The 27031-nt window shown below is 52.8% G+C and overlaps 1 protein-coding gene across 1 annotated transcript in view; it reads right to left on the bottom strand.

Moving 5' to 3' along the window:
* Positions 1-20125, bottom strand: part of LOC119957864 (synaptosomal-associated protein 25) — a 127473-nt gene extending 107348 nt beyond the window's left edge. The window contains exons 1-2 of the mRNA XM_038786025.1: positions 19974-20125; positions 17290-17434 (exon numbers count right to left, since the gene is read on the bottom strand). Coding sequence (XP_038641953.1) covers positions 17290-17373 — 84 coding nt within the window. The 5' untranslated portion in view covers positions 17374-17434; positions 19974-20125. The remainder of the gene's footprint in view (positions 1-17289; positions 17435-19973) is intronic.
* Between the last annotated feature and the right edge of the window lie 6906 nt (positions 20126-27031).

The following is a 27031-nucleotide window of genomic DNA, read 5'->3' as shown; positions in this document are numbered from 1 at the left end:
ATATTTGGCTAATGGTAAAATTCTTGGTAGTGTGGATGTGCAGAGGTGTAGAAGTGGATTTCATTTGGAACTTCGCTGATAGGGTTAATATAACAGTTCTGAAAAGCTCTGTGAAAGAGATGTCAACAGGTCAAGGGATGAAATAAAGGGAGCGTGTTCTGACCGGCATCTGTGAAAGCAGAGATGTCAGAAGGTCATGGGATGGAAAAAGGGGAGTGTGGCTTTAGTACTATTTAATGTTCTGACCCGCATCTGTGAAAGCAGAGAGGTCAAAAAGTCAAAGAATGGAATGAATGGGAAGCGTTACTTTATTGCGGAGATAGCGCAATTAAGCTCGTTGACCAGTTGAAACAAATAAACATTGGCCATGGGATAAGAAAAACCTTTGTAACAATATTAATAGTGACTTGTGCTAATGATTATGTCAAAAATAACCTCCCGACCTCGAAGAATAATTCCATATATGTACATGTTCTGGATCCTTGCCAAATCATAGGTGTATCTAGGAATTTAAGGGGACCACCCCTAAGCTGTAAAATGTATAAAAATACAGTCCTTATTCTGGGATTTTGGCACTTCTCGAAGGTAGTTACCCGACTGCTTAGAGATTTGTCCCGGCCGTGAATAAACGAATATTCGTTACTGACGTATTCGAGTGTTTTACTTCTGGACTGACGATCAGATACGTGAAAGCGTGTTTCACAGAGGGATCTCGGTGTCCATGTACATAGATCCCTGAAAGTTGCCACCCAGGTTGATAGGGTTGTGAAGAAGGCCTATGGTGTGTTGGCCTTTATTGGTAGAGGGATTGAGTTCCGGAGCCATGAGGTCATGTTGCAGTTGTACAAAACTCTAGTGTGGCCGCATTTGGAGTATTGCGTACAGTTCTGGTCGCCTCATTATAGGAAGGACGTGGAAGCTTTGGAGCGGGTGTAGAGGAGATTTACCAGGATGTTGCCTGGTATGGAGGGAAAATCCTATGAGGAAAGGCTGATGGACTTGAGGTTGTTTTCGTTAGAGAGAAGAAGGTTAAGAGGTGACTTAATAGAGGCATACAAAATTATCAGAGGGTTAGATAGGGTGGACAGTGAGAGCCTTCTCCTGCAGATGGAGGTGGCTAGCACGAGGGGACATAGCCTTAAATTGAGGGGTAATAGATATAGGACAGAGGTCAGAGGTGGGTTTTTTATGCAAAGAGTGGTGAGGCCGTGGAATGCCCTACCTGCAACAGTAGTGAACTCGCCAACATTGAGGGCATTTAAAGGTTTATTGGATAAGCATATGGATGATAATGGGATAGTGTAGGTTAGATGGCCTTTAGTTTTTGGACGCCCCATGTCGGTGCAACATCGAGGGCCGAAGGGCCTGTACTGCGCTGTATCGTTCTATGTTCTAGATGTGGTTAAATGCTGTACTCCAAAAACTATTGTGCCTGCGACAAGCTAACTCTGTAAAGACCAGGGGCGGGATTCCCTGACCCCCCGCCAGGTGGGAGAATCACCAGAGGTCGGGGTGAATCCCGCCCCTGCCATCCTCCCAATTCTCCCGCCCCCCAAAAACCAGCCCCGCGTGAGTCGCACCACCCACCTCGGAGAATGGCGGGGTCCGGCGCAACTCAATGGGCGCCGGGGCCGCCCGAATTCTCCAGCCCGCGATGGCCCGAAGTCCCGCCCATCTGTAGCCGGTCCCACCGGCGTAAATTAGAGTAGGTCCCTTACCCCCGGGACCTGGCGGCGCGGGAGGGCTCCGGGGTTCCTGGGCACTCGCGGCGGTATCTGGCCCCGGGAGGTGCCCCCATATGGTGGCCTGGCCCACGATCGGGGCCCACCGATCCCCGCCCACTGATCCGCGGGCGGGCCAGTGCCGTGGGGGCACTCTATTTCTCCGCATCGGCCGCTGTGGTCCTCCGCAATGGCCGATGCGGAGACAAACTCTCCTGCGCATGCGCTGACTCGCGCCGGCCGGCGGAGGCCCTTCGGCGCCGGTTGGCATGGCGCCAAGCCCCTATCCCGCCAGCCAGGGGGGCGCCAACCTCTCCAGGGCGGGCCTAGTCCCTGAAGGTGCAGAGGATTCCGCACCTTTAGGGCGGCCCGACGCCGGAGTGGTTCACGCCACTCCGCCCCGCCGGGTACGGGAGAATCCCGCCCCAGGAATCGAGCCGAAGAGAAAATGCCGGAAAATCTCAGCAGGTCTGACAGCATCTGTAGGGAGAGAAAAGAGCAAACGTTTTGAGTCCAGGTGACCCTTTGTCAAAGCGGTCATCTTTGACAAAGGTTCATCTGGACTTGAAACGTTTGCCCTTTTCTCTCCCTACAGATGCTGCCAGACCTGCTGAGATTTTCCGACATTTTCTCTTTGGTTTCAGATTCCAACATCCGCAGTAATTTGCTTTTATCCAGGAATCAAACCCATTATATTCTTGGCAGCTCCAAACCTTTACAGCTGTCAGCGGAATCAGTGATCCGGGAACATGATTTAAATGTATTAACAAAGTGTCCTCACTTTCCAAAGCGGACATCCACCCAGCTCAAAACCCACTGCTGTATAAACAGAAACCAGCACATACATCGTGAATTAGGGTCATGTTTGGGCAGCACGGTAGCACAAGTGGATAGCACTGTGGCTTCACAGCGCCAGGGTCCCAGGTTCGCTGTCTGTGCGGAGTCTGCACGTTCTCCCCGTGTGTGCGTGGGTTTCCTCCGGATGTTCCGGTTTCCTCCCACAAGTCCAAAGATGTGCGGGTTAGGTGGATTGGCCATGATAAATTGCCCTTAGTGACCAAAAAGGTTAGGAGGAGTTATTGGGTTAGGGGGGTAGGGTGGAAGTGAGGGCTTAAGTGGGTCAGTGCAGACTCGATGGGCCGAATGGCCTCCTTCTCCAAATGTTTTTACATTTTGATCTGTTTCGGATAGTGGTCTGTTAATGTCGAGACCAATGTGTTCACAAAGAGAGTTGATGTGTTATGGGAATGTGTTCTACACAGCGGGACATTGGAAACTCCCTGAATTCAGTTCTGGCTCATACGGGGGAACTGAGGGCAAACAGCAGCTTCAACCAACATATCAACATGACAATTATTACTTGGTGAGCCTCTCTCTCACTTTATAAATCAAGCTTTACAAACAACTCAAGTACATAGAGATTACATTTGAAGAGGATTAAATGAAACTTTAATTTGACGCTACAATTATTTCTCCAGTGCTTTTGGGAATTAGAATCCATAGAATTCCTACAGTGCATAAGGAGGCCATTGAGCCCATCGAGTCCGCACCGGCCCTCCAAAGTAGCACCCTACCTAGGCCCACGCTCCCGCCCTATCCCCGTAACCCCACCACCCCACCTAACCTGTGCATCTTCGGACCAAGGGGCAATTTAGCGCGGCCAATCCACCTAACCTGCGCATCTTCGGACCAAGGGGCAATTTAGCACGGCCAAGCCACCCAACCTGCGCATCTTTGGACTGTGGGAGGAAACCGGAGCCCCCGGAGGAAACCCACGCAGACACGGGGAGAACGTGCAGACTCCGTACAGTCACCCGAGGGCGGAATCAAACCCGGGTCCCTGGCGCTGTGAGGCAGCGGCGCTAACCTCTGTGTCGCCATGTTGTGTCTTTTTAGTTTAGGCTCCTGGATTCATGTGTTCCCGGGTTGTTCGACACAAGGGTACCTTGGGAACAGTAAAAGCTAGTACGAAAAGAAGACTTTTGTAGTGTCATTGTGATCTTTGGGTTTAATCATTTTAATTTTTTGAGGTTTTCAATGTAATTGATTTAAATTAGCACGGCCAAGAAGTGAATGGTTGTTAACCGGTGCTGTAATGACTTTGCCCATAGGGATTGATTCACAAGGGGAGGGGGTCAGCGTTTATTGCACATAAGGGCAGCACGGTAGCATTGTGGATAGCACAGTTGCTTCACAGCTCCAGGGTCCCAGGTTCGATTCCGGCTTGGGTCACTGTCTGTGTGGAGTCTGCACATCCTCCCCGTGTGTGCGTGGGTTTCCTCCGGGTGCTCCGGTTTCCTCCCACAGTCCAAAGATGTGCAGGTTAGGTGGATTGGCCATGATAAATTGCCCTTAGTGTCCAAAATTGCCCTTAGTGTTGGGTGGGGTTACTGAGTTATGGGGATAGGGTAGAGGTGTTAACCTTGGGTCGGGTGCTCTTTCCAGGAGCCGGTGCAGACTCGATGGGCCGAATGGCCTCCTTCTGCACTGTAAATTCTATGAAAGTCCAACTGGGGTGGGCTAATGATTTTTGGAAATCATATAATTGATGTGTTTTTATCAGTGTTTAGCAGATCGATCTTGGCATTATCCTGGTCCATCTCTCGTGTACATGAAACCGAGCTTGGGGTAATAATGCCGTCTTAACCAGGTTGTGTGTCTGCTCTGTTTATTAAGCTAAGCCACAACAATGAGGGAGGAGCAACACGTAAAGGCTGGCTCAATACTCAGGCCTTGGAAACGCTCCCGACACAAGTCCCGAAAGACGTGCTTGTTAGATGAATTGGCCATTCTGAATTCTCCCTCCGTGTACCCAAACAGGCGCCGGAGTGTGGCGACGAGGGGCTTTTCACAGTAACTTCATTGCAGTGTTAATGTAAGCCTATTTGTGACACTAATAAAGATTATTATTGCTATCCTCTGTCAATGCTATTCAGGTATGACTGTCGGAAGGTTTCTATGGAAAATTAATTTGCGCAATTTCAAGGCTCCAAATGTGCAGACAGCAGCAAGCAGATATATAACCCAATCCATCGCTATGCCAGAATATTATCACCGCTCGACCGTTGAATTGAGATCCTCTGATCCCAGCGGAGTCTTTAAAGAAAGACTTCACGCTACATTAATTCTGATTGCACATTCTTATTGCTCAAAAAAAAAAACCTCTTTAATTGCGCTAATGCTATTTTTATGTGTTTGGGTTAGATTTTTAAAAATGCATTTGCAAATCGATTGATGTGAGATTTTTTTTTACGAACGGCCTCCCGGTCTGTCTTGCAGTCTGCGGCATAGCAACAATGCCAACGGGTTACCTCGGGAGCATTGTGCATTGCCAAGCCGAGCTGCGTCCCGCTTTTTCCGCTATTATCCGAGGATCTGGGAATTGGATTCATGCTTACGTTCCCAGTGCAGCGCTGAGGGGCTGATGCACCGTTGGCAGTGATATCTTTCATTAGCGTGTATTAGCAACCGCTCAGGTCGCTGTAAGGGATCCCATGGGAATATTTCGGAGAAGAGTGGGGGATTTATTCCCAGTGTTCCCGGCCAATACGTATCTCATAACTAACGTGGCAAAAACAGATCCTCCCACAGTCTAATTCCTTCACAGCGATTGAAGCCATGAATCCCAGGGGTGGGACTGTGCTTTGTGATGTATTGATACAGCGGTGAAATGTCAATATCCAGTGGCCAATGTGAGTTTAAAGCCTCCAAATGGATATAGTAGGGCTGAGGTGCCTCCTTATGAGCAGGTTTTAGGTTCAGGAGGGTCAGAAAGGAAGAATTGGGGTTGTGCCTGTTTTGTACTGTTGGATTATTCATTATTTTATATATCTTTGAAATTAGCGTCATCTCTGCAGTGCTCCAAATGTGCAATAGGTTTATATACAAGAGTTTTTCAACAGTTTCTGGTAGAGTCTGTCTACTTTAGCTCAGAGTCATCACCCAGGTTCAACCAATCAAGCATAGTGAGCATAGATCAGTTACCAGACTCACATGATGAAACACAGATTAATTAAACAATTGAGCACATCATTGGCACATGTTCTCGTGTAACTCTTGATCACACAGCAAAGAACAATAATAGTGGGGGCCTTGGAGTAGATTCCGAGTACTGCTGACGGGCACAGGGGATGCTTGTCCTGGTTAGGTCGAAGGCAATAGGATAAAGCAGGGAGTTATGGCTCACTGGGTGAGAAGGGATGTTTCAGCGGGTGGGGAACTGGCCTTTTATCTCTTGATAGTGGGATCTCAATTCATTGATCACCCTCCAATGTCCCATCCAGTCCTTATTGCCCAACGTCACAAAGAAATGATTGTCTGGTCATTATCGCATTAGAACATAGAACAGTACAGCACAGAACAGGCCCTTCGGCCCTCGATGTTGTGCCGAACAACGATCACCCTACTCAAACCCACGTATCCACCCCATACCCGCAACCCAACAACCCCCCCCTTAACCCTACTTTTTTAGGATACTACGGGCAATTTAGCATGGCCAATCCACCTAACCCGCACACCTTTGGACTGTGGGAGGAAACCGGAGCACCCGGAGGAAACCCACGCACACACGGGGAGGACATGCAGACTCCGCACAGACAGCGACCCAGTCGGGAATCGAACCTGGGACCCTGGAGCTGTGAAGCATTTATGCTAACCACCATGCTACCGTGCTGCCCGTTATTTGTGGGATCTTGCTGTGCAGATATTGGTTGCTGTGCTTCCCACGTTACAAGAGCGGCTACATTTTTCTAATGAGGAAAAATAACACACTTGGCCGTGAAACGCTTGGGGACATCCTGAAAGGCAAGTTCATCCTGTGCACGGGCCTGCGCAATATTCGTTGCCCTTTTGGCTCCCACTGCTGAGCTTCTGTTGGTCGAGAGGCCCCGTGTGGCCGACGTCTCTGTCCCACTTGAGTTACTATCCCTGCAGTTACCATCTTTGCGGCATAATCAAAAATCAATTCTGCACGTGGCACCCGTCCAGTAAAAAGCTCATCGGAATTCAAGGCTGCAAGTGACGGGCTCCTTGCTCAGAATTAGGCCGGAGCGGCCAATTGTCTGCACACATGCTGAAGGTTTGTTGAATTGGCTATTAACACAGCACTCCCGCTTTTCCAGCCCTCCGAAGCAGCTCATTGACATTCTCAGCATTCTGCCACTGAAAGGCTGCCAGACTGTTACTAATGGACCGTTATTAATTTTTTATATGAGGGCTGGTTAATATTCATTAACTGCGCCAGCCGCGAAGCTGCCACGATTGGCCGGCTTGCTGAGCAACGCTGCCAGTGATTGGCTGGTTGATATCTCAAGGCCCCAAGTCCCAAAAGTGTCGTCAAAGGCAGGCAGGCCCTGGTGCGAGATTTTCAGCCCCATCAATCGGGTACAAGCTTGGCCATAGAGGCTGTGACTGACCATAACAACATCCTGCAGCAGAAGCAGATTCGCGGGCAGCTCTCAAAGTGGAATTGGGTAGATTTTTGAAAGGGTTAAAAAAACGACACTGGCAGGAGGATGAACGGCCAAACGGCCTCCTTCTCTGCTGCAATATTCTCTGTTAAAAGCAGCAATCTGCGTTTGCAAAGAGCTGCAGGGCCTGGCTAAGTGGCTCCTCTCATTATTTCTCGCTCTGCGGCCCTGCCTGTGTCGTGCGGACGCTCTCTCTGGGGAGCAGAGTCAGCTTCTGTATCCAAAGCTTCCTGCGCAACGCTTTGGTAATAGCACTTTTCCCTTTGACTCTGGACCCAGGTCTCACTCCAGAGGCTCGAGCACAAAATGTAGGCCGACATTCCCGTGCTGCACCGTCAGGGGTGCCCCCGTCTCTCAGATACCGCGGGCCGAGATTCTCCCGCCGTTGGGATTCCCGTCCCTCCCCCATCCCCCCGGCGACAGGGGGGGGGGGGGGCTTCAATAATAAATCCCATTGACAAGCAGCGGGAAGAGGGAATCCCACCATCAGCGATGTTTCCTACAACAGTGACTCCACTTTCATAGAATTTGCAGTGCAGAAGGAGGCCATTCGGCCCATCGAGTCTGCACCAGTTCTTGGAAAGAGCACCCCACCCAAGGTCAACACCTCCACCCTATCCCCATAACCCAGTAACCCCACCCTACACTCAGGGCAATTTTGGACACTAAGGGCAATTTATCGTGGCCAATCCACCTAACCTGCACATCTTTGGACTGTGGGAGATAACTGGAGCACCCGGAGGAAACCCACGCACACACGGGTAGAACATGCAGACTCCGCACAGACAGTGACCCAAGCCAGGAATCGAACCTGGGTCCCTGGAGCAGTGAAGCAATTGTGCTAACTGAACTACCGTGCTGCCCAATAATAATCGCTTATTGTCACAAGTAGACTTCAATGAAGTGACTGTGAAAAGCCCCCAGTCACCACATTCCGCCGCCTGTTGGGGGAGGCCGGTACGCACACTTTAAGAGTACGTCGTTAGTCGTAACGTCCTTTGGGAATGTTGCGAGACTCTTTCGTGTACCCTCAGAATGCCTGGCTAATCTGCATCGTCCGGAGATCTGAGCGGTTTTTCTATGGTTGAGATTTGGCGATCCGCGCCCTCTTCACCCTACCCCGCAGCTCAGTAACGGTGGAAGACAGCAAAGTGGCAATGCCACAAGCACTGTAACACACAGCGGGCGGAGTCCTCCAAGCACTGTAACACAGCGGGCGGAGTCCTCCAAGCTCTGTAACACACAGAGGGCAGAATCCTCCAAGCACTGTAACACACAGAGGGCAGAATCCTCCAAGCTCTGTAACACACAGCGGGCAGAATCCTCCAAGCTCTGTAACACACAGCGGGCAGAATCCTCCAAGCTCTGTAACACACAGCGGGCAGAATCCTCCAAGCACTGTAACACAGAGGGCAGAATCCTCCAAGCTCTGTAACACACAGCGGGCAGAATCCTCCAAGCACTGTAACACACAGCGGGCAGAATCCTCCAAGCTCTGTAACACACAGCGGGTGGAATCCTCCAAGCTCTGTAACACACAGCGGGCAGAATCCTCCAAGCACTGTAACACACAGAGGGCAGAATCCTCCAAGCTCTGTAACACACAGCGGGCAGAATCCTCCAAGCTCTGTAACACACAGCGGGCAGAATCCTCCAAGCTCTGTAACACACAGCGGGCAGAATCCTCCAAGCTCTGTAACACACAGCGGGCAGAATCCTCCAAGCTCTGTAACACACAGCGGGCAGAATCCTCCAAGCACTGTAACACACAGCGGGCAGAATCCTCCAAGCACTGTAACACACAGCGGGCAGAATCCTCCAAGCTCTGTAACACACAGCGGGCAGAATCCTCCAAGCACTGTAACACACAGCGGGCAGAATCCTCCAAGCTCTGTAACACACAGCGGGCGGAATCCTCCAAGCTCTGTAACACACAGCGGGCAGAATCCTCCAAGCTCTGTAACACACAGCGGGCAGAATCCTCCAAGCTCTGTAACACACAGAGGGCAGAATCCTCCAAGCTCTGTAACACACAGCGGGCAGAATCCTCCAAGCTCTGTAACACACAGCGGGCGGAATCCTCCAAGCACTGTAACACACAGCGGGCAGAATCCTCCAAGCACTGTAACACACAGCGGGCAGAATCCTCCAAGCTCTGTAACACACAGCGGGCGGAGTCCTCCAAGCTCTGTAACACACAGAGGGCAGAATCCTCCAAGCTCTGTAACACACAGCGGGCAGAATCCTCCAAGCACTGTAACACACAGCGGGCAGAATCCTCCAAGCACTGTAACACACAGCGGGCAGAATCCTCCAAGCACTGTAACACACAGCGGGCGGAATCCTCCAAGCTCTGTAACACACAGCGGGCAGAATCCTCCAAGCTCTGTAACACACAGCGGGCGGAATCCTCCAAGCTCTGTAACACACAGCGGGCAGAATCCTCCAAGCACTGTAACACACAGCGGGCAGAATCCTCCAAGCTCTGTAACACACAGCGGGCAGAATCCTCCAAGCTCTGTAACACACAGCGGGCAGAATCCTCCAAGCTCTGTAACACACAGCGGGCAGAATCCTCCAAGCACTGTAACACACAGAGGGCAGAATCCTCCAAGCTCTGTAACACACAGGGGGCAGAATCCTCCAAGCTCTGTAACACACAGCGGGCGGAATCCTCCAAGCTCTGTAACACACAGCGGGCAGAATCCTCCAAGCTCTGTAACACACAGCGGGCAGAATCCTCCAAGCTCTGTAACACACAGCGGGCAGAATCCTCCAAGCACTGTAACACAGAGGGCAGAATCCTCCAAGCACTGTAACACACAGCGGGCAGAATCCTCCAAGCTCTGTAACACAGCGGGCAGAATCCTCCAAGCTCTGTAACACACAGCGGGCAGAATCCTCCAAACTCTGTAACACACAGCGGGCAGAATCCTCCAAGCTCTGTAACACACAGCGGGCAGAATCCTCCAAGCTCTGTAACACACAGCGGGCAGAATCCTCCAAGCTCTGTAACACAGAGGGCAGAATCCTCCAAGCACTGTAACACACAGCAGGCAGAATCCTCCAAGCTCTGTAACACACAGCGGGCAGAATCCTCCAAGCTCTGTAACACACAGCGGGCAGAATCCTCCAAGCACTGTAACACACAGCAGGCAGAATCCTCCAAGCTCTGTAACACACAGGGGGCAGAATCCTCCAAGCTCTGTAACACACAGCGGTCGGAATCCTCCATGAAAGTGCCAAGTGCTGTCCCCAGCAGGAAAACCCGGCGAGATTCCTGCTCCGTGGTTTGGGGCGGATCAGTTCATAATTCGCGCTCAGGGGGTGGATTCACTGCTGCCCACCACCGGAAGCAGGGTTCCTGATCTGGCGGAGAATTGAGGGTCGGGCTAAAAACGGGACCGGCGCCTGTTTCGGTGCTCCGGTGTCCCGGCGGCGGCAGCAGCGAGTGAGGAGGGAGCTAGCACCGGCGGAGAGCACGCAAAGAGGGTCATTTCAACCCATTTGGATCCAATTAATGGGCTGGAAGCCCCAATCCCCATGGCCCCCTGATGCTCCGCACTTCTCGGCTGAATGTGCAAGTTATTCCAAGTGTGGCCTTGACGCGGTGGACCCCACGGTGGGTCAAGGGTGTGTAAGTGTGTAACATTGGCGTCCCCAAAGTCCTTTGGAAGGGCCCCCCCCCCCCACCCGCCGACAATGCAAATCCTTCCCCACATCAGAGACCCGAACAGTGAAACCCCCATCAGACCCCCAAAAGCGAACCCACCCCCCCATTAGACCCCCAAAAGAGATCCCCCAGCAGAGCCCAAAAAGGGACACCTGGTTAGGCCCCCAACAGAGACCCTCATCAGAGCCCCAAAAGGGACCCGCTCATCAGACCCCCATCAGACCCCCAAAAGAGACCCCCCCCCATCAGACAGCGCATCAAACTCCCCTTCCTGAAAACTGAGAAAATCCAGGCAGCAGGTTGAAAAATCGCACCATTTCCATTTACCCTTTCCTAACACCTGCTGCCTCAGACAGCAATGTTCAAACCAGCAGCTGTTGCAAGTGTCAGAGGCTTCCTCCGAAGCCCAGTACACTTCAAAGTGCTTTCACTGCAAAAGGGAAATAACTTTTAGTATGCTATAATTAACAGGGTAATAGCTTCTTTATTGTCATTTCCCTCCACACTTGAATGTATCACAAGCACCCAGCTGTGAAGCTAATCGCAATGTTAGAAACATCTGGGAGATAAGTGCTTTCACTTCCACTTTTTCTCAGAAGAAAGCACTTATTTGCTTTTGATGTAGTAAGGATCTGTCAATCATAGCTATATGTTTATAAACATTGTAGTTAGCTGGCTAAGTGAGATGCATTCAAGTGCGAAGGGAAATGACAATAAACAATGCAGACACCTGGATATCTGGAATCTATACCCTGTCAATTACAGCCTACTAAAAGCTATTTATCTTTGAAATAGAAGCCTCGCAGATCAAAGGGTTTTAAGGGCAGGTTAAAGTCTTGTGATATGTTTTGGCTTTCAATGAAGTAATAGCTGCTACTTTCAACACTTGTGTCTGGGGCAGCAGGAATAAGGGGTGGATGACTGAAAAGTAATTATTCAATGTTTCTGCCTGGATTTCAGCTTCCAGGCAGAGGTTACTGTTGGGGAGGTCTCTGATATGGTGGGACTGCGATGGTGGGTCTCTGATATGGTGGGACTGCGATGGTGGGTCTCTGGTATGGTGGGACTGCGATGGTGGGTCTCTGATATGGTGGGACTGCGATGGTGGGTCTCTGATATGGTGGGACTGCGATGGTGGGTCTCTGGTATGGTGGGACTGCGATGGTGGGTCTCTGATATGGTGGGACTGCGATGGTGGGTCTCTGGTATGGTGGGACTGCGATGGTGGGTCTCTGATATGGTGGGACTGCGATGGTGGGTCTCTGATATGGTGGGACTGCGATGGTGGGTCTCTGATATGGTGGGACTGCGATGGTGGGTCTCTGATATGGTGGGACTGCAATAGTGGGTCTCTGATATGGTGGGACTGCGATATGAGGAGGTCTCTGATGTGGGGGGAGTCTCTGATATGGGGTCTCTGATATGGGGGTGTCTAATATAGGGGTCTCTGATAAGGGGGTCTCAGATATGAGGGGGTATAAGAACATAAGAACATAAGAACATAAGAACTAGGAGCAGGAGTAGGCCATCTGGCCCCTCGAGCCTGCTCCGCCATTCAATTAGATCATGGCTGATCTTTTGTGGACTCAGCTCCACTTTCCGGCCCGAACACCATAACCCTTAATCCCTTTATTCTTCAAAAAACTATCTATCTTACCTTAAAAACATGTAATGAAGGAGCCTCAACTGCTTCACTGGGCAAGGAATTCACTGGGGGTCTAATGGGGACTGGGGTGAAATGGGCAGAATTTGCTTTGTGGGGGGGGGGGGGGCCCTCCGATAAACTTTGGGGGCACCAACGTTACATACTTACCCCCTGATCCACTATGAGGTGCACCACGTCAGGGTCACGATTAATAATGCTTGCATCATGGAGGTGTGGAGACACGGGTTTCTAGCTTGATAATTGGATGCGAATGGGTTCAAAACACCCATAGTTACCCTCCCAACGGCGCGAGGCGTGTACCTCACTTCCGTTGCCAGCGGGTGACCGGAGAACTGGAATGCCCGATTCTCCGCTGCATCGAGAACTCCGTTACCTGTGTCAGGTGGCAGAGACCCCACCCCTCGGTCTCGCGAATGGAGAATCCAGCACTTAGAATTCTCCCTCACTCTTGGCAAGACCGGCTCCTCAGGGATCTCAAAGTTAAGTTGAAGGTCGTCCTTCCCCCACACCCATGGTCATTGCAACCCCCTAAAGACATGGGCAACACCCCGACCCTTGACCCCAGCGACAAACCCCCTCCATGTCACCCAACACACCACACAGGGTGACCAGACTTGCCCCGTCCATCCATCCTCATTGGCACCCCCACCCCACTAGTGAACGATACTCCGCCTGGGGTCACCTAAGGCCCCGCCCCTTTCAGCTCACCCCCTTGCCAGTGCCACTCTGGCAGTGCCAACTCCAACTTCCAGTTGGTGCTGCCAGGGTGCCAGTGGCCAGGGTGCCAGTGGCCAGGGTGCCAGTGGCCAGTGTGCCAGTGGATAGGGTGCCAGTGGCCAGGGTGCCAGTGGCCAGGGTCCCAGGGGCCAGGGTGCCAGTGGCCAGGGTGTCAGTGAGCAGGGTCCCAGTGGGCAGGGTGCCAGTGGCCAGGGTGCCAGTGGCCAGGGTGTCAGTGGGCAGGGTCCTAGTGGGCAGGGTGCCAGTGGCCAGGGTCCCAGTGGGCAGGGTGCCAGTGGCCAGGGTCCCAGTGGCCAGGGTGCCAGTAGCCAGGGTGCCAGTGGCTAGGGTGCCAGTGGGCAGGGTCCAAGTGGGCAGGGTGCCAGTACCCAACAACCCCCCCCTTAACCTTACTTTTTCGGACACTACGGGCAATTTAGCATGGCCAATCCACCTAACCCGCACATCTTTGGACTGTGGGAGGAAACCGGAGCACCCGGAGGAAACCCACGCACACACGGGGAGGACGTGCAGACTCCGCACAGACAGTGACCCAGCCGGGAATCGAACCTGGGACCCTGGAGCTGTGAAGCATTTATGCTAACCACCATGCTACCGTGCTGCCCGGGGTTGGAGGAGGGGTTGGAATCATTGAGCCTGTTCAGTTTTCTCAGTTGGGCAGCTCCAATCGTTCCTGTCCTCAAAACTGATGACGGAACACATATGTGGTGACAAGCTCAACATTAACCGTTTCCAAGTTAGATGCTTACCCGTTACCTCGGGTGGAAGATTTATTTGCAACTCTTGGGGGAGGCAAGATGTTTTCAAAACTGGACATGAGTCAAGCTTCTCAACGACTCGTGCCAGAGGAAGGTTAAAAGTAGCACATGATCATCAACACGCACACAGGGTTGTTTAAGTACAATCGTTTGGTTTTTGGCGTAACTTCCAGTCTGTCGATCTTTCAAAGGACGATGGACAGCCAGTTACAAGGCATTCCTCAGGTACCAGTCTACTTGGGTGACATCTACATTACAGGGAAGAGTGAGGAGGAGAGCTTCAGCAACCCGGGTCAAGTTTTAAAAAGGTTTGCAGAGGGGAGACTGTGTCTGAAGAGGAGCAAGGACATTTTCCAGGCACAAAGTGCAGAGCATCTAGGCCACAGAATCACTGCACAAGGCAGTGGAGGGGGACGTTCGAGTCATTAAGGAAGCTCCGGAGCCCAGGAATATGTCAGATTCTCAATTTACCAAAGAACCCCCCCCCCCCCAACCACAATCTCTATCTCAGACCCTGCCCCCAAACCCCGCTATGGGGTCGCCAAAGGACCCAACCCCACATTTTCAGAATCCCTGATTCAGTGCCCTGGCACTGCTCCCTGGCACGAATCTGAGTTACGTTAATGAGGATTTAAATATGCTAACCTGGTCCACGTCCTCGCTGGGCGTGAACCAGACTCCATCACCAGCCGGCGGGGGGGTGGAGAGAATCTCAAAATGAGATCCCCCTGATGCAAATCACGTTATGGCCCTCTCGCGAGAGTGTCTGGGAATAACGTGATTTACGCCTGGGGGAGCAGGGCCGAAGAATCGTCCATTAAATATCAAAACAAAGCAGAGGTCCTAATTCTGAGCCCTGGGGAACACCTTAACAATGTCCCATGGGCTTCAAGTTTGCCAGCAAGACAATTAGTAGTACGTTCTCAAAGATATTTTGAAAGACCACATAATAATAATCTTTATTGTCACAAGTAGGGTTACATTAACACTGCAATTAAGTTACTGTGCAAAGCCCCTAGTCGCCACATTTCGGCGCCTGTTCGGGTACACCGAGGGAGAATTCAGAATGTCCAACTCACCCAACAAGCACGTCTTTCGGGGCTTGTGGGAGGAAACCGGAGCACCCGGAGGAAACCCACGCAGACGCGTGGAGAACATGCAGACTCCGCGCAGACAGTGACCCAAGCTGGGAATCGAACCTGGGACCCAGGCGCCTTGAAGCAACAGTGATAACCACTGTGCTACCGTGCCGTCTGTACACAGCATCTACCACATGACTTTAACCTAAAATTCTAATCAAGTCGGTCAAACATGATATCCCTTGAACAAACCGATGCTTAATCCGTTTATTAGCCCGCACAAGGTTCTGAGTTCAAGTCCCACTCCAGACCTAACAATCCAGCGCAGTACTGAGGGAGCACCGCACTGCCAGAGCAACGGTCTGCCTTCCTGCCTGCTGTGGTGGGTGTGAAAGATCCCGCGGCACTATTTTGACAAAGAGCAGAGGAACTCTCCTCGCTGTGCTACCCAGAATGTTTCCCTCAGCTAACGCACAGAAACACACATCGTCATTGTCGTATTGCTGCCTCTGGGAGTTTGCTGTGCGCAAATTGGCCGCTGTGTTCGCTACTTACAACAGTGACTACACGTCAGAAGTATTTTGTTGGCTGCAAAGTGTTTTGCGGTGTCCAGTGAAAAGGTGCTATATAAATGCAACTCTTTCCTTCTGGCACTATCTCCATATCAACAGAGGAATGGAAAATTGCAGCCAGCCGTTGCAGTTTTCTTTATTTTCCTTGGTAACCCATCCCATATCGTTCTGATCCTGTCCTTAACAGGCGACTTATCTGCTTTGAGCACTGTACACCCTTTAAGTCTCTCCCTAAGCAATTCAGTGTCACCGCCATGCAAATTTCTACATGCCGAGTGACACGAGTGATTCCCACGGGAATCCTGCTATTGGGCTGCCATTTTGAGTGGGCGGGCCGATTGCGAAGCCCCTCCCTCCGTACTGCAAATCAGACCTGCACCCCCGGATGTTTTGAGTGCCCCCCTTCCCCAAAGTGCGGGGATGATCAGACCCCCCACCCCCCCACGGGCATCCAAAATAGAGAGATCCACTCCAGGGACCCCCCAAAATAGGGAGACACCCCTCAAGGAGCGCCTAACTAAAGGAACCCCATCTGACAGGGACCCCTAACTAGATAGATTCCCCACAGAGACCCCCCTAACTAGGGAGACCCCCCCCAGGAACCCCCTTAAAAGGGACACCCTTCCCAGGAACCCCCTTAATAGGAAGACCTCTGCCTGGGGCCCCTTAATAGGGAGAAGCCCCACAGAGACATCCGAACTAAAGGGACCCCTTAAATAGAGGGAGGCCCCCACAGAGGCCCCCCCCAAAAATATCCCTTTCTGGAGGGAATGGGCAGAGTGTGCATTCTGCAGGGGGGGTGGGATGTCCCTCGGATGGACTTTGGGGCCAATCCCCTAAAGAGGTTATTCCCTTGGCCCACCACGAGGTCCGCCACGTCAGGCTCACGTTTGGTAAATCCCACCCACGCGATTCCCAGTCCAGAGGACCGGAGAATAACGCGGGACTGGAGAATACGGTGCCGGGCCCGTTCAGTGGATGCGGATGAGTCTTTAAGACCCATTTGAATCCATTAGCAGGTGTGAACCTCGATCCCTACGTCAGCATTGGGGGGGGGGGGGGGGGGGGGGGAGGGGCATAGCAGTCGCTTCAGCGCCCGGAGCCGGCCCCGATTTCGGCCGGACGCCTGGTTCTCCGCCCGACCGTGGTTCACGATCCCGGGGCTGAGCGGCGGAGAGTTGAGCCCAGCCTCTTACTTCCTTTCTCCCTTCTTCTTTCCGCATCCAGCTCAGTTGTCTTGAGTTCTGCAGAAGGGTCGTGTGGGCTCGGGAACGTTGGCCGGAATTCTCCGGCCGTCGGGATTCGCGATTCCCGCCGGCAGCCCCGCCCGAGGGTTCCCCGGCGGCGTGGAGTGACTTCACTGGGAAAACCCATTGAGGAGCAGCGGGAAACGCGGGGCTGGGAGCAGCGGAGGGCCCATTAACTCGGTTTCTCTCTCCACAGTTGCTGACAGACATGCCGAGTGTTCCCATCATTTTCTGTTCTCGGGTCTCTATTGTCTTAAGACTGCGATGCTGGTCACAATTCCTCTTTCATTTGAACTCCCTGTCCCGTCTGAGAGCGCTGCTCTAACACTTCTTCAACACCTTTCCCCGTGCGTGGAATGTCACTCACCTCATCCGTGATCTGGTCAGCGCATCGCTGCATCTCATCCTGCTCCGACTTAGGTTCCATGTTGTTTTCCACATTGTTCTCCATGGTGTCGATCGTCAGTTAACCCCAATCGCTGGGAATCGCGCGGGTGCAACGGCACGCTGACCTTTGAGGGAAGATTGACAGAATCAAACAGGGCAACTTTCTGAGACAGTTATCATATTTTGAACAAGGCAGCCAACGCGTCAGATTAATCACAGTAACGGGAGGCTCCCAACAGAATGGCTACATTCCAGCGTTGCAAAGTTTTGTTTTCACTGGCGACCTATCAGGTTAAAAGAAAAACCAAGGAAAACGGACCAGAAGGTTCTATTCTTCTGATCACAACGGCAAGACAGACTTACATTTCTGTAGCGCCTTTCACAACCTCAGGACGTTCCCAAAGTGCTTTTCAGCCAATTGCGTACTTTTGAAATGTAGCCACTGGTGTAATAAGGTGATGCACAGCAGCACGGTGGCACAGTGGTTAGCACTACTGCCTCACAGCGCCAGGGACCCGGATTCGATTCCAACCTTGGGTCACTGTCTGTGAGGAGTCTGCACGTTCTCCCCGTGTCTGCGTGGGTTTCCTCCCACAGTCTAAAGATATGCAGGTTAGGTGAATTGGCCATGATTACAGGACAGGATGGGGGGAATGTACAGTGCTCTTTAGGAGGGTCAGTGCACTCAATGGGCCGAATGGCCTGCTTATGCAACGTAGGGGTTCTGTGGATTATTTTTAGTTGAGGGATAAATATTAGACAGAGGGGCCCGGTTTACTCAGTTGGTTGGACAGCCGATTAATGATGTGGAGCGAGGCCAACAGGGCGGGTTCAATCCCTGTACCGGCTGAGGTTATTCGTGAAGGCCCCGCCTTCTCAACCTTGACCCTCGCCTGAGGTGCGGTGACCCTCAGGTTGAATCACCACCAGTCAGCTCTCCCCCACTCAAAGGGGAAAGCAACCTGTGGCCCCCTGGGACATTCACTTCATTAGCCAGGACACCGAGATGAACTCTCCCGCTCGTCTTCAAAATAATGCCACAGTGATCCTTCCCTCCCTGCTCAGAGGGCATGACTGCTCCCAGTTTAACAGTGCATCTCCGGTCTGGGAACGCTTGTCCCACAATGGCCTTACACCCCTGCCCTCCAGTCTCCGCCATGGCTCAGTTAGTTTGGCCGCCAGCTGGCTCTGGGTTCAAACCCCCGCTCCAGAGCCTGGAGCACATGCCCCAGACTGACACAGTATCCACCACCAGAGCTAACCAATTTGGGTAAGACGTTAAACTATAACCCTGCCTGCCTTTACAAGAGGACACAAAAAAATCTTATTGCGCTACTGCAAAAAAAGAGCACAGTAAGAAGTCTTCCAACACCAGGTTAAAGTCCAACATGTTTGTTTCAAGCACTAGCTTTCGGAACACTGCTCCTTCCTCAGGTGAAGGAGCTGCGCTCAGAAAGCTAGTGTTTGAAACAAACCTGTTGGACTTTAACCTGGTGTTGTAAGACTTCTTACTGTGCTCACCCCAGTCCAACGCCGCCATCTCCACATCATGGCAAAATAGAGCAGTGCGGGGGGGGGGGGGGGCGATCAGGGGCTGGTTTAGCGGCAGGGGCTGGTTTAGAACACTGGGCTAAATCGCTGGCTTTTAAAGCAGACCCAGGCAGGCCAGCAGCACGGTTCGATTCCCGTACCAGCCTCCCCGGACAGGCGCCGGAATGTGGCGACTAGGGGCTTTTCACAGTAACTTCATTGAAGCCTACTGGTGACAATAAGCGATTTTCATTTCATCAATATTTATCTCCCAACCAACTGAAAAAGATGCTCCTGCATCCTTGGGATCTTGCTGTGTACACATTTGTTCCCTGTGTAGACAGCACAGGGGGGGGGGGGGGGACGCTGTGGAAGGCGCTACACCAATGCAAGTGGTCCTTTCTCTCCCATTGCCCTGCAGGTAGACATGACCTTGGCCGTGACAGCAGCTTCCCTTTCTTGCGCTGGGCTGGGATCTGCTGCAGGCGGATTCAGCACCTTCGGGAGGGTCTCTGATTTGTGTTCACTGAGGCACGGCAGAGGCTCTGCAAATCACAGAGAGAGAGAGAGAGAGAGCAGAGCCTGGTCGCACTTTCGCCGCATTCTCCTTTTGTAATTCATCAAGTCCCCCCCCCCCCCCCCCCCATCCCCAGCTTCTGTTGCAGACGAATCCCTGAGTGACAGGTCAGGAACCAACCCCATCTCAGCAACGCACTGCACCACCAGCCCTCCAACGCTGCTCCGTTGTGACATTAGGAAGCTGCAGAAGGTCTGTGTTGCTGCAGCAGTCAAACCCGTGCCCGGTGAAATGCTGCAAGGGGAATTTTATAAAAAAGAAAAGGAAACACACAGGGACACTGAGGGTGGGGGAGGAGGGGGGGGGGGGAGGTGAAGGATTGGAAGCAAGGGCAGCCTCTGAGCACCCAGCCCCGAATAAATGATACCTCGCTCCAATGCAGCACAATTCATCACTGCAACAACAGTCTGACCCAGCACAGATTACATTTGTAAAAATTCTATACGTTTAGCAGAAGGGAAAGCGCCTTAAAGGAGAGGTTGGAGGGAGGGGGGGGGGGGGGGGGTTAACAGTAAATCGCAGCATTGACATTGTGAAGAAGATGGTCCTGTACTCACTGGTGTGTCAGTCCTTCAGTGGGATCCCTGCACACTGCTGCTCAGATGGAGACTGGGAGCTGACATTGTGTGTGGAAACTCCTCTTCGCTGACATCATGAGGCTCCTCCCCTGTGCTATCACAGGGCAGTGTCGAGTCTCCCCCTCCCTCTCCCTTTACCACCCTCCATTCATCGTGACACTGGCAAACAAGGAACTGGATGAGGTCAGCAGAAACAAAAAGAGAAGGCGGCCTGCCAGGCAAACATGTCTTCTCCCTGCCGGCCTGCGGAGGGAATGGCCCTGGCAAGGATGGAGGCTCACCGCTCAACGTGATGCCCACGCCACACTACCCAGGCCCACTCCCCACCCCCCCCCCCCCCCACACCGTCCATCCTATCCCCCCGTAACCCCACCTGGCCCGCACATCTTTGGTCTCGTGGGAGGGAACCGGAGCATCCGGAGGAAACCCACGCAGACACGGGGAGAACTCCGCTTAATCACCCGAGGCCGGAATTGAACCCGGGTCCCTGCCGCTGTGGGGCAGCAGTGCTAACCACTGTGCCACCTCCTGAAGATATTGGCTCATATTGACATCTGGTTTGAGGGCGAGATGGTGATCAGAGGGAGGATGTTACTGGTACCCGTAATCCAGCTGGCCACGATACTGAATGTGGGTAGCAGCTGCCGTGATGGAACTAAATTTCAATTAATAAATCTAGAAATGAAAGTTGGTCTCAGTAATCCACAGAATCCCTTCAATGCAGAAGGAGACCATTCGGCCCATCGAGCCTGCATTGACCCTCCAAAAGAGCACCCTACCCAGGCCCACTACCCCGTTCTATCCTTGTAACCCCACCTAACCTGTACATCTTTGGCCACTATGGGGCAATTTTAGCACGGCCAATCCACCTAACCTGCACATCTTTATACACTAAGGGGCAATTTGGCATGGCCAATCCACCTAACCTGCACATCTTTATACACTAAGGGGCAATTTGGCATGGCCAATCCACCTAACCTGCACATCTTTATACACTAAGGGGCAATTTAGCATGGCCAATCCACCTAACCTGCACATCTTTGGACTGAGTAATGACGACCATGAAAGTTTAATTGTCGCAAAAACACTGGTTCACTTGCGTCCTTTACGGAAGGAAATCTGCCGTCCTTACCCGGTCTGGCCTACACGTGACTCCAGACCCACAGCAATGTGGTTCACTCTTAAATGCCCCCCTCTGGGATGGCCGGGCGACCCACGCACAGCAAGGGCAATTAGGGATGGGCAACAAATGCTGGGTCCAGCCAGCGACGCCCACATCCCATCAAAGAGTAAAGGGAACTCTTCGATCTCTTGTCCACATTTCGGCGCGTGTCACAGGAGGGAGGGCTATTCGGCCACATTGGCATCACACCTCTCGATCGCTGATACTTGCTGAAATTGCTGGTTGGCTGGGATTGAGGGACAGAAAACAAGAGACCACCTGGTGCTTTTTGTCTTTTCTTATCTGTTTCGTTGAGTCACCATATTTAGCGGTGAAGAGAATGATCCCGTTGTCGTTTGTGGGACCTTGCGGTGCGCACATTTCTGGCTGTGTTTCCCATTCATTGATCAAATACTTCAGTGGCTGCGCGATGTCATGAGGTACTTTGTTTATATTTAAAATAATTTAGAGTACCCAATTAATTTTTTCCAATCGAGGGGCAATTTAGGCGTCGCCAATCCACCTACCCTGTGCACCTTTGGGTTGTGGGGGTGAAACCCACGCAGGCACGGAGAGAATGTGCAAACTCCACACGGACAGTGACCCAGAGCCGGTGTAGCCTCAGACACCGAGGTTGGTGCAGCCTCAGACACCGAGGTTGGCGCCTCAGACACCGAGGTTGGTGCCTCAGACACCGAGGTTGGTGCAGCCTCAGACACCGAGGCCGGTGCAGCCTCAGACACCGAGGTTGGTGCCTCAGACACCGAGGCGGGGCAGCCTCAGACACCGAGGCCGGTGCCTCAGACACCGAGGTTGGCGCAGTCTCAGACACCGAGGTTGGCGCCTCAGACACCGAGGTTGGTGCCTCAGACACCGAGGTTGGTGCAGCCTCAGACACCGAGGTTGGTGCCTCAGACACCGAGGTTGGTGCCTCAGACACCGAGGTTGGTGCAGCCTCAGACACCGAGGTTGGTGCCTCAGACACCGAGGCCGGAGCAGCCTCAGACACAGAGGTTGGTGCCTCAGACACCGAGGTTGGTGCAGCCTCAGACACCGAGGTTGGTGCCTCAGACACCGAGGCCGGTGCAGCCTCAGACACCGAGGTTGGTGCCTCAGACACCGAGGCCGGTGCAGCCTCAGACACCGAGGTTGGTGCAGCCTCAGACACCGAGGCCGGTGCAGCCTCAGACACCGAGGTTGGTGCAGCCTCAGACACCGAGGCCGGTGCAGCCTCAGACACCGAGGTTGGTGCCTCAGACACCGAGGTTGGTGCCTCAGACACCGAGGCCGGTGCAGCCTCAGACACCGAGGTTGGCGCAGCCTCAGACACCGAGGTTGGTGCCTCAGACACCGAGGCCGGTGCAGCCTCAGACACCGAGGTTGGTGCCTCAGACACCGAGGCCGGTGCCTCAGACACCGAGGTTGGTGCCTCAGACACCGAGGTTGGTGCAGCCTCAGACACCGAGGTTGGTGCCTCAGACACCGAGGTTGGTGCAGCCTCAGACACCGAGGTTGGTGCAGCCTCAGACACAGAGGTTGGTGCCTCAGACACCGAGGTTGGTGCCTCAGACACTGAGGTTGGTGCAGCCTCAGACACAGAGGTTGGTGCCTCAGACACCGAGGCCGGTGCCTCAGACACCGAGGTTGGTGCCTCAGACACCGAGGCCGGTGCAGCCTCAGACACCGAAGTTGGTGCAGCCTCAGACACCGAGGTTGGTGCCTCAGACACCGAGGCCGGAGCAGCCTCAGACACCGAGGTTGGCGCAGCCTCAGACACCGAGGCCGGAGCAGCCTCAGACACCGAGGTTGGTGCAGCCTCAGACACAGAGGTTGGTGCCTCAGACACCGAGGTTGGTGCAGCCTCAGACACCGAGGTTGGTGCCTCAGACACCGAGGCCGGAGCAGCCTCAGACACCGAGGTTGGCGCAGCCTCAGACACCGAGGTTGGTGCCTCAGACACCGAGGCCGGAGCAGCCTCAGACACCGAGGTTGGTGCAGCCTCAGACACAGAGGTTGGTGCCTCAGACACCGAGGTTGGTGCAGCCTCAGACACCGAGGTTGGTGCCTCAGACACCGAGGTTGGTGCCTCAGACGCCGAGGTTGGTGCAGACTCAGACACCGAGGTTGGTGCCTCAGACACCGAGGTTGGTGCCTCAGACACCGAGGTTGGTGCAGCCTCAGACACCGAGGCCGGAGCAGCCTCAGACACCGAGGCCGGTGCAGCCTCAGACACCGAGGTTGGTGCCTCAGACACCGAGGTTGGCGCTGCCTCAGACACCGAGGTCTTTGGGCAGAGTGAGCTGAAATTAAGCTCCAGATGTGAATGAGCACCTTGTTAACACAGAGGGGATTTATGTCTGTGTGGGCCAGAAGCCTGAGAGCTGGCGAGTCATCCGCCTTGCCTCCTTTGGAGAATGTCCGCTGAATTATGATCTGATCGGACAAATAACAGGCCATTGGCCGTCCGTCCTTGGGTTCAAGGGCATCCCTTCCCAACCCCCCTACTCCCTCCACCCCCGGAGTGGGAGCATGTCCCTCCACCAGGAGGAGGCACTCCTTCTGCTCGCCGCTGCCACTGGGGACTCGGTGGCTGCCGCTGGAAATGCAACCACCACCGGCCCAGGAATACGGAGCCAGCCAAGGCAGGTCAGAGATCAGTGGTGGTGAGAAGGGTTCAGCTCGATGGCTCCTTGATGGCTCCCAGAGAGTGAGTCGACGCTTTCAGGAGATAGGAGTGGCAATCGTGACAGGCAAAATAAAATCCCACTAAAATGGAATGGAATATTGTTTCTGACCGAACCATCTTTTGGGGAACAACCTATGCTACATTCTGTCGTTTCCTCTCACCCTATCGCAGAATGGGAGTGTCAGTGGATTACGCCCCATTGTCCTGTTCATTGTCCCAGCTCTGATGACACAGAGCGCTGTCAGGACCCACGCTAGCTTTGTTGACATAGAATAACACTCCACTGAAGGAGGCCTTGCAGCCCATCAGACCTGGGCTATCTCTTTGAGCCACCAATTAATTCCCACGACCCTCTGCTCTCTCCCACACACCAACAAATCGTGCCCCCTCCCCCTCCCGCCTTTTGGAATATATAGCCAATTTCCTTTTCAAAGCTATTAGTGGCCCACATCTTCGAGCCTCGGATCATTGAAGACCGGACATAAATAACAAACATTATTAGTGTCACAAGTAGGCTTACATTAACACTGCAGTGAAGTGAGGGCAGCATGGTGGCGCAGTGGGTTAGCCCTGCTGCCTCACGGCGCCGAGGTCCCAGGATCGGTCCCGGCTCTCTGTCAGACAGAGCAATCCTCGTCCTGTGTTAAAACGGGACCGACACCCACCACCTCACCCCCCCCCCCCCCCCCCCCACCCACTCCACCTCCCGACTACCTCCCCCCAAACTCCACTGAACCAACCTTACTAGCCCCCACATCCCAACTCCCTCCCTGGCCTAACAACCCCCCCCTCAACCCTTAACCTCCTGACACCCTCCCAACCTGACCTGACTAGCCCCCATCACCTGACCCCCCCCCCCCCCCAAAAACCCCACCTCCACCCACAATCCACTGTACGTGCTGCAGACTCTTTCCATTCCCCTTTTGTGATGAATATAAGAAATTTTTATACAGGTTATATTATATATCTGTTACTGTAATGTTATTATAAATCCTGATTCAACACAGAGGCAGGTGGTGGGTCTGCAAAAGATGCAAGCACGATGTTGCGTACAGTTCTGGTCGCCTCATTATAGGAAGGACGTGGAAGCTTTGGAACGGGTGCAGAGGAGATTTACCAGGATGTTGCCTGGTATGGAGGGAAAATCTTATGAGGAAAGGCTGATGGACTTGAGGTTGTTTTCGTTAGAGAGAAGAAGGTTAAGAGGTGACTTAATAGAGGCATACAAAATGATCAGAGGGTTAGATAGGGTGGACAGCGAGAGCCTTCTCCCGCGGATGGAGGTGGCTAGCACGAGGGGACATAGCCTTAAATTGAGGGGTAATAGATATAGGACAGAGGTCAGAGGTAGGTTTTTTACGCAAAGAGTGGTGAGGCCGTGGAATGCCCTACCTGCAACAGTAGTGAACTCGCCAACATTGAGGGCATTTAAAAATTTATTGGATAAGCATATGGATGATAAGGGCATAGTGTAGGTTAGATGGCCTTTAGATTTTTTCCATGTCGGTGCAACATCGAGGGCTGAAGGGCCTGTACTGCGCTGTATCGTTCTATGTTCTATGTTGTAAATGTGGGTAATCATTATTATAAACATTTAGATGTTTACCCATATTGGGTTAATGCATTTTAGTTTATAGAAAGAAGGTTCCCCGAGGTTTCGATAATGGAGGCGCTGTGTTTAGCCTTAATAAGATGGTCATAAGACAATCAGTGGGATGGAGATGGTGGAATTAATAGGAGGAGCCAGGTCTGTACCAAGTAGTTTAGCTGTAAAAGACAGAAGGACAGAAGCTGTGAAAGACAGAAGGGCGGCACGGTAGCACAGTGACACTGCTGCCTCAAAGCATCAGGGACCCGGGTTTGATTCCAACCTCGGGCGACTGTCCAAATGGTGCTTGCACATTGTTCCTGTGTCTGCGAGGGTTTCCTCCGGGTGCTCTGGTTTCCTCCCACGGTCCAAAGATGTGCAGGTTAGGTGGATTGGATACGATAAATTGCCGCAGGTGAAGTCGCAAGGATAGGGTGAGGTATTGGGCCTGGGTTGGGTGCTATTTGACTTTGGAGAATCACCTATGAAGACTGGTGCTCGTCGCATATGTGTCTTCAGCCAGCTCCACTGACTGAAAATCAGCTGGAAATCTATCCCCTTAAGACAAGCTAACTGTAGCGCCCACAAGAGATACTGAGGGTCAATTTATTCCTGAAGTTCCCAATGGGATAGATTTCCCGTCTGAATCCTCTCGCACCCTCTGGCTGATTGCCATTGACTTCAAGGATGAGTAGAACCAGACAGCCCAGACTCAGCTACGTCAAACCCTATTGACCCCAACACAATTCCCCCTGATCTGAACACCATTCCCCCTCAACCAATCCCTCCCCCCCACCCCGTCCGATCCTAAACTAATCCCACCCCAATCACACCCAGATCCTACCCCATTCTAACCCCGATCCTTCCTGATCCTCACCCAATCACATCCTGTCAGATCCCAACCCAATCCCATCCAATCTCGAGCCAGTCCTGATGTGGTAAACCACTGTTTCACCTGTATTAGGTATAGTAAGGTAGGACCTGTACTACAGGTTCGCCGGTAGCCCCTGCCTGCTGGCTCCGCCCAGTAGGAGGAGCGTGTCCTCTACTCAGCAGCCATTTCGCCTGCTGCAGCAGGAGGCCAAATATCTGACTGCAATAAAGCCACAGTTGTATCCAACCTTAGTCTTTGTACAACTGATCATGCATCACCCGTCTGACCCTTCCCGGTCCTGTCTGACGGGTGAAGTTAAAGACTGACTGGGCCTTGCATTTGAGGAATGCAGATGGAATGATGGACAGAGAAGGAGAGAGTTGGGGCGAGTGGCTGGCGAGGGGTGGGGGGTGTCATCATATGCAGATAATAATATGCAGACAGGCAGCTAATGAACACTGAGAGAACAGGACATAACCAATGAGCAGGCAGGACACTCAGGGGTGGTATCTCACTATAAAAGGCACGAGGCGCTCACACTTCGCCTCTTTCTGCTGATGAGCATCTACAGAGTGAGTCAGGAGTGGATGTACAGTATCACACCTCCAGCACGTGGCTAAGAGCTAGTCTGGTTCAGTCAGACAGAGTAATCACACTTCGGTTAGCAGAGAGTCGGACTCACAGAGAACTGAGCTAACTGTGCTACTGGTTCAATAAATCAGATTGA

Source organism: Scyliorhinus canicula, chromosome 27 (assembly GCF_902713615.1).
Source record: "Scyliorhinus canicula chromosome 27, sScyCan1.1, whole genome shotgun sequence".
Classification (NCBI taxonomy): domain Eukaryota; kingdom Metazoa; phylum Chordata; class Chondrichthyes; order Carcharhiniformes; family Scyliorhinidae; genus Scyliorhinus; species Scyliorhinus canicula.
The sequence above is the reverse complement of the archived record's forward strand: the minus strand, read 5'-3'. Positions and strand labels throughout refer to the sequence as shown.